General features: G+C 34.6%; 1 protein-coding gene across 1 annotated transcript; it reads right to left on the reverse strand.

Moving 5' to 3' along the window:
• Positions 1 to 447: 447 nt before the first annotated feature.
• On the reverse strand, positions 448 to 7,092 carry LOC107769471 (BIIDXI-like protein At5g11420). Its single transcript, XM_016588691.2, has 3 exons — positions 6,926 to 7,092; positions 3,131 to 3,628; positions 448 to 1,241 (listed from the first exon to the last, which is right to left on the reverse strand). The coding sequence occupies exons 1-3, from the start codon at positions 7,008 to 7,010 to the stop codon at positions 703 to 705; spliced, it is 1,122 nt and encodes a 373-aa protein (XP_016444177.1). The 5' UTR covers positions 7,011 to 7,092; the 3' UTR covers positions 448 to 702.
• Positions 7,093 to 8,027: the final 935 nt, after the last annotated feature.

Raw genomic sequence — 8,027 nt, forward strand, 5'->3', positions numbered from 1 at the left:
AGTAACACAGTTATTTTGGGGCTCAGTTTTGAGCTTCGTTTCAAGCTTGTTTTTGGGGCCCTTTTAGAGAAAAATCAACAGCAGATTTGTACAGGTTTTGGGACAATGTTCGGTGGTGTTTGGGGCTATTTTTCGGCCTGGATTTTGCAATTGATTTTGGACCTTTTCAGGTTGGATTTTGGAGCGTTTTTAGAGGAGGTTATGGCTGCCTTATTTTTTGGTTCTAGCGGACCAACTCCCCTCCTTTGCGTGTGTGTATTTACGTGAAGGAAAATGGGAACATGTGGGTTGTGAGTGGGGGACAGGAGTGGAGGACAAGGGAAAGTGGAGTAGGAATAAAGAGGGGACACACATGGAAAAATGAGAGCGGGAATGATGGGGTGAGAAGTGAAGTATTAGTGAGATGAGTGAAAAAATATTCAAGCATGGTCAAAAAGTGAGGAAATCAATAGCAACTTCAAATCCATTACTGATTTATTGTGCTTCAATACATAAACCACTCAAACACCAATCAAAAAATATATATATATATACTTCTTTGCCTTTCATTAGACATTAGTATAATACATACTCATATGAAAATACTACTAGTAAACAAGCTAAGAGAAACAGAACTCTCACCACATTCTTTTTGCTTCATTACAACCAAATTTACTCATACTATAACTCGAAAATTCATCGTTTTACATAAAAATACATGACTCAGAGGAATCGACGAGGGTTCCTGACACTCAAGAGCTTCACATCATCAACAACAGGACCACATAGGGAAACAAAATCATCGCTCCTCGTATGGTAGTATGTGCTAAGGAACATGATCCGAATGCGGTTAGCATTGGCCTTGAAACGGAGAACAGCGCGCTTAAATCCACCTTTCCCCTTAGACTCATAAGGGACTTTTAGAGTGTCCCTTCCAGCAAAGGCCTCAACAATCATGGAACCTTCACAAGAGTTGCTGGCATCTCCAACTTTAAAACTGAGTTCATACATTTTGCCAATAGTGGTTCTTGCAACTTGGGCAATCGCACTTTCTTTTCCAGCAACTAGCTCTATTGCTCTCTTGCCTTGTGGCACTGAGAAATGATCAGAATCTAAGTATTTGACTGCCTTTAGGGACTCAACCATCCATGCTGGTAAAGGGGAATGGTCATCTTCAATGTTTGGTGGTACAAGAACTCCCCAGCTTGTGTTTGGGAATATGTATGGACCCTCTTCAAAATCTCCATTTTTCAACAAGTTCTCTGCATATATATAGTTCATGATATAACAGTCATTTTCTGGGATGACAGAGTGAAAGTGCATGCATAAAGAGAGAGCGGCTCGGTGCATTAGGCTCCCACTATGCGCAGGGTCTGGGGCAGGGCCAGACCACGGGGGTCTACTGTATGTAATTTTACCCTGCATTTCTGCAAGAGACTATTTACACAGCTCGAACCCGTGACCTCTCAGTCAAATCAGCAACTTTACCGGTTATCAGTGAAAGTGCATGCATAAATTCATATAAATGAGAAGTTAGTAAACAAATTATAACTAACCATTATATAAAATACTGAACACAACAAAGTTTGGCACTCGGATAGAAGCAATTAATTATTACCTAAAATGGACTTGAATATGCATGTTGGAAGTGATGAATTAGGTATGAGAATATATACACAAAAAATTTACAACTTGGATTTCGATGTTGACAATCACAAACAGTTTTTTTGCGATTTAAATACCTATAATTTTTTCTTGGAAAGAGTTAAGAGGAAAGCATCTAGTTGTGTACCCACAGAGGGACCTAAATGGTTCCAATGACTAAAATCTGGTCCCTTTTAGCAACTGGTGCCAGCACACATGTACTTCAAACTTACTCTCTTTTCTCCCATTGTTTTTTGTTAAAATCTGAGCGCATACTTTTAGCTCCCGTTTGGTCATAAAATTTGAGAGCTTTTTTTCTAAATTTTATTTTCAAATATCTATTTGTTTATAGATTTTAACCAATTTTTGGCAGATTTTAAAACTAAATTCTTCAAATCCCAAAAACAGTTCTAGAGTAGTTTATGAAATTTTCTACTCACAAAACATCAGACTCTTTTCGAGTAAAATGCATGTCCAAACACAATTTCAACTTTCAAAAACGATTTTCCATCTCATTTTCAAAAACTCATATTTTCAAGTTTCAACCAAATCTATGTCCAAACGCTAGCTTAGAATCGCTTAACCTAAACTTTCCTACATAAAAATTAAGAAAAATCTCACCGATCCAACAACTAATGCTATATGAAATAACAGAAAGTAATTACAACAATAATATCAAAGATACTGAACTAGTGGTAAAAATTGATCAACTAACCACTAATTAATTAAGCAAATTAGGAGTTATCGCAAATTCTCTGCAGATTTAACAAGAAATTCTATCAGAACGAGATCTATTGGCTTAGTACTAAAATGAACAAAAATCTAAGGGGAAACATTCACATATTAACACTCAAAAGTGACAGAGAACACCAACCCTACATCCAGAAAAGCAGTAGATTGGATAGTAGATGAGAAAGAGTGGTCCAACAGACAACATCACAATCAGGAAAGATCACCTTTTTATTTAGGCATGTGACTTCTTTTTTAGGTATCCAAAACTAGATATTAGTATATAGAAATCATCAATGTAATACTCACCAAACTGAATCATATACTAAATCATTTAAACTTTTCAATTCGAGGTTCATTTATATATTTTTTTTATTGTCGGTGTAAACTATATTTGTATACATAACCTAGCGTGTGTGATTCGTTACCAATTTTCGTAGAATAGACAAGTCACCTAAAATTTAACTTGGTAAAAGAACTTTCACGTTCGTTCTATTTTGTATATCACTCTTTTATTTTTAATTTGTTTCGAAAATAATAACACAATTTTATACTTGGAAACTTCTTAACTTAACTTCTCATTTTACTCAACATGCTCTTATGGTCAGGTTTGTTATGACATGTTTAATTTCACAAAGTTCTAAGGACATATTTAATATGTGAGTTGTGACAAATTAAAAGTTTTTTTTTTTCATTTTAACTTCTAATGCGATAGAAACCACTATGTAAAATGAATCGAAATAAGTAGTAGAAAAAGGGAATGAAGCCAAATACTTACTATTAGTTGCCCTAGGAGGATATAAAGTGCGAATGGCGACTGAATCGATGAGAGGACCACAAGCAGGATCTTCCTCAACACCAGGATTGTGCAGTAAAACCTCAACTTGGCTAAATTCAGCTTGAAATGCCCAAGCATAAGAGTCCCAACCACTGCTACTATACAATGTTTGGATAGGCAACACTCCAAAATCAGGTGTAACCGATACATTGATACGTTCCTCTTGAGCACAAGTTCTAGCAGCACTGAATGTTAAGGAATAATACATTCCCTTTGTAACATTCAATACTTGCTTTATGGATGCTTCGTTTCCTAGACGAACCGCGGCGTAGCCCTCCGGCACGACCAGCAGCATGTCACCTTGCTTTTGGCCCGCCTTTATGTACTCGACGAAGCCAGAGATCGACCATTCCGGTATAGCATTGTGCTTTAGAACCACCGTGCCATTGAGGTCTGCTTTCGCCAGCGGCATTTCAAAGTTGCCATTCTTTAACAATCCTGTGTTTGGAAAACAGGTTAAGTTGTGTAATATGTCAGATTATTTATAACGTACTTATAGATAAATTTCAATGAAAGCAATTAAGTCAAAGTTTATATAGAGATGTAGATGCTACTGCTACAACTAGTTGTTATTGTTAACTCTAGCTAATTAAGACGCTAAGGAGATCTTGGCTTGGTCTATATTTTGGAAAACAACATGCTTACGGTAACACTACTAGAAATTAGGCAAAAAACGACCAAGGTCGACCGATCAACTTTGGTCGGTCAAAAAATCGTGTTGGTCAATTTGTCAAAATATTTTATTTTTAAATATTCTTTTTACGAAACCGATCAACTTTGGTCGGTTTTCTTTGGCGCAAAAATGCGAGAAAAACTATTTTTGAGTCCCGCAAAATTTATTTTTCAAGAAACCGACCAACTTTGGTCGGTTTTTCAATTAAAATAAATAAATATTAATATTAAAAAAACCGAACCAATTCGGCCGGTCATTTAAAAAAAAGACCAACTTTGGCCGGTAATTTTACTTTTTAATAATACCGACCAACTTTGGTCGGTTATTTTCGTGCGAAAATACAATTAAAGAGTATAAATCAAATAAAAAACAGTCTTAAAACAAAATGCACCAATGGTCTAGTGGTAGAATAGTATCCTGCCATAATACAGACCCCGGTTCGATTCCCAGATGGTGAATCTTTTGATTACATAATTAAAATACCGACCAACTTTGGTCGGAAAAAACCAACCAACTTTGGTCGGTTTTTTTTGCAATATTTGTTTTTTGAATTTAATTGACCGACCAAAGTTGGTCGGTAATTTCCGACCAACTTTGGTCGGTATTCCTTTCCGACCACAAAAATACCGTCCACACGTAAATGGTCGCGTTTTGGTCGGTTTTTGGCCATTACCGACCAACGTTGGTCGATTTTTTTGGTCGGTTTTTACCGGATTTCTAGTAGTGATACAGCGGGGGAATGAAGGTTCCCCATTCTTTTCATTTGAGAAATATTATAATTAAACTGAAGATTTTAGTTGTTGAGAAACTTTTTAAAACCAGCCGGGCACACCTTATTACAACTTAAATTACTCTAGACATTTAAATTAAGTTTAGCTTACACTATGTTCAAGCCATTTTCCTCCTCTCAATTCATAAAATTCACATAAAAGGCATGCTTAGAAGTTAGAACTAGAGAAAGGATTTACCCCGTAGTTAATAAAAATTATTTGGACTACAGAATGAAACAAAAATAGTGTCAGAACGTCACGGATATCGATGGACAGAAATGCCCCTGAAAAGGATGAGTTAGAATGTCGAAGAGAGTTATCCATATCCAAGATATATATCCACATTACCTGAATATTTTAAAGATTATTATACTGTAATTCAAAGCATAATGGACAAAGTAATAGGTATCTCTGCAAATCCCTAAGTAGGGACAACAGTAAATATCAACGTGATGACACTTGCCCCCTATTGCAGCACCTTTTCCGGCTAATAATCAATGTTAGAATGTCCCCAATTCCCATCCCATGTTTTACTCTACCCAAATCGATTTTTTCGAGGTCAAATGTAGGAGTAAGTTTCAAATTGTGTAAGCAAGGGATAGTGAAAAATGTACAGGATAACAAAAAAAAATTAAGCTTTAAGACCTAGGAAGTAGGAACGGCGGCCACTTTACTCCGTAGTGTAATTATAGGAGGGGGTTTAAGGGGTATAAAGAGATGAGTCTAACTTAAGCAACAGTAATATATCAAGTGATTATAAAATATTTATAACTTACAAAATTAAATGAAACAATATGTTGTAAATTATATTGATCGAACTATATATTTCAGTTGGTACGTTCGTAAGTTAAATCCTGAAATAGCATATATATAATCCTAGAACTTAAAAAGTAAACTACACGGATAACACATATATTTTTATACCATGATGTATATTACTTTACTCCTATAATATTCCAATATCAACACAGCCAGCTAACGCCCCAACTTTAAGGTGGAAGAACCAGCTGTGAAACCTAACCTTTCCCCAAAACCTCCACAAAAAATCCTCCAGAATCGAATCGGCTGACACATTGGAATGACGCTCTCACGTTAGTTTCTCACAAAATCCAAAGGACTAGTCACAAGAATTTGACCCAAAGTTGGCAAAAGTTAATAAGCATCATCATGTGCACAGCTCGCGCTCTTGTACTAGTAGTAGCTTTTAGTTGAGATGACATGCACATGTATCCCCTCTTTAGGGAAAGTTACTACTCCATACAAAAAAGGGCCACACCAAGGTGTAAGGCAGACGGGTTATCTTAATACAAATATTAGTAACGGTTTTTACGGCTTAAATTCGTAATAAATATGTTACGTAAATACAATTTTACCGTTGTTCCAATGCTTCTATTCTATAGAATTGTTGTACATGAGATAAATGTTTAATTACATCTAATGTTTATATTAACTTAAATAATTTAATTATAGTATCAATACTATAGTTAAATGATAAACACGTACGTAAAAGAAATATCTCTTGTATTTGTTGGTAGTAGTATATAAATAGAAAAGGCTTACTGCATTCCTGACTATCTGCTGCAAAATTGCTTCTTCCTAAATGACAAAAATCACCTCACTCCCCTTCTTCCATCAAAAGGGCAAGTTGAGCTCAAAACAGCTAACTCTCTCTCTATATGACAAGACATTTATGACCATAGGGTAATGGGTGGCTCTGATACTGAAAACTGACTCTTGGAACCAACCCATTAGTGCTCAGCTTTCCTTTTTTATATATATATAAATGAGTACAAATATACCGCCCTTTTAATTGTCTTTTTTTTTTTTTGTCTTCAAGTAATTATACTCACCTTTAATGTTCACTTTTTTGCTGGTACGGCCATTAATGTTGACAACACTTGCTCAAAAAAATTAACAACAATTTCATTTTTTCCCCACTTAAAAGAAAATGAGTAGTAAAGTTCTCGCCTTTCTCTATTTCTCCTTTTTACAACAAACACTTAGGCTTGTGAGATTGTGGGGAGGGATGGGATTTAGAACTTCAAGATATATAGAGACACCAAAATTCCCATCTAAAGTTTAGGGAACAGAATAATGACATTTCTTATTAAATACCTAAAAGTAACCAAATTTCACTAAATAGCAAGCAACCACATATGTCATAATTGAAGTTGCAAAAACCACATAAAACTAGCTAACATTAATTACATCAAATTCTAAAAATATCAAAGTTGCTAGAAGTGGACATTAAATCATTAGTGGAGATAAGGAAGCAACTGTTTTGGAACTTACCATCAGTTAAGGCTAAGGAAATGTTGAAAATAGCGCACAGTAGCACAAGCAGCAGCAATAGCACTTTCATTCTAGAGTTCTTCATTATTTTCCAACAGTAGTAAATATAAAGAAGAATGACAGTAAGAGGAAAAAGGCCAATTGGTTTGGTTTGAATTCGGGGTTGGAATACAGATAGTTGCCTTTTTATGCATGTCTACTTTCAAAAAGGGCCTTGGACTTTATGGAAATTGCACATCTGTCCTTAATTACTACGTACTAATAATACTGCTGTTATTTTGAGAATACTCCTCTCTTTTCAGTTTTTATGATTGGACATGATTTTGAAATTTATGCAGTTAAGATCTTGAACAAGGTTATGATGTTTCTGTAACTATAAAAGTATGCTATTAACAGTAAAATATAATTATTTAAAATATTGTTGCTATTTCTTGTACAAAATAATATGGAAATAGTGGAAGTATAAGGTTAGGAGAAAGGGGTTTGCTTAATGATAAGTTTATCCTTTTGGTTTAATATTGTTCTTTTAATTTCTATAAATAGAAACTCTTTTGGTGGGGAAGGCGAAGACAGAAGCTGAATGGAGTCACATGGTCTTCTCCCCCCAACCTGGTGCAAAGCATCTAAAACTATGACATTGACATTTTTGGTCTTACCTTTTCCTCCTAGACTTTTCCTTTACTCCCAAATGTACGTAGTTAACCCAATTACGATGTTATTCTAAATTCTAATACACTACAACAAGTTAGGTGTCCTTTAGTTTAGATACAAATTATGCACTAATAGTAAAACTTCTGTATAATAATTGAGTTTGTTTCGATATTTTTTGAATGCTATAGTGAAGTTCTTTTATAAATGACATATATGATAAAATTAAAAATCTATTCCGAAAAAAACTTAACTTTTATAGTAAATGACTATTATATAAAGATATTGTTATAAAGAGATCTTACTGTATTAGTAATGTAAGAATTAATTAATTATGTAAGGATTAATATATAGGAGTTAGTTATGCATTGATTAGTATGTAAGATTAGTGCTGTTATTTTGTAATTCAATCCATATATTACTGAGTCTCACATTCTTATTTTACATTATATCT

Source organism: Nicotiana tabacum, chromosome 23 (assembly GCF_000715075.1).
Source record: "Nicotiana tabacum cultivar K326 chromosome 23, ASM71507v2, whole genome shotgun sequence".
Taxonomy (NCBI): Eukaryota; Viridiplantae; Streptophyta; class Magnoliopsida; order Solanales; family Solanaceae; genus Nicotiana; species Nicotiana tabacum.

What these genes read in the sequence shown, in the direction of transcription:
- LOC107769471 (XM_016588691.2), bottom strand. Translation starts at nt 7,010, where the DNA reads ATGAAGAACTCTAGAATGAAAGTGCTATTGCTGCTGCTTGTGCTACTG. An exon ending in TTCCTTAGCCTTAACTGATG is followed by an intron (nt 3,629 to 6,925) that starts GTAAGTTCCAAA and finishes TTCCAAACACAG; the next exon opens with GATTGTTAAAGAATGGCAAC. An exon ending in TCCTCCTAGGGCAACTAATA is followed by an intron (nt 1,242 to 3,130) that starts GTAAGTATTTGG and finishes ATATATATGCAG; the next exon opens with AGAACTTGTTGAAAAATGGA.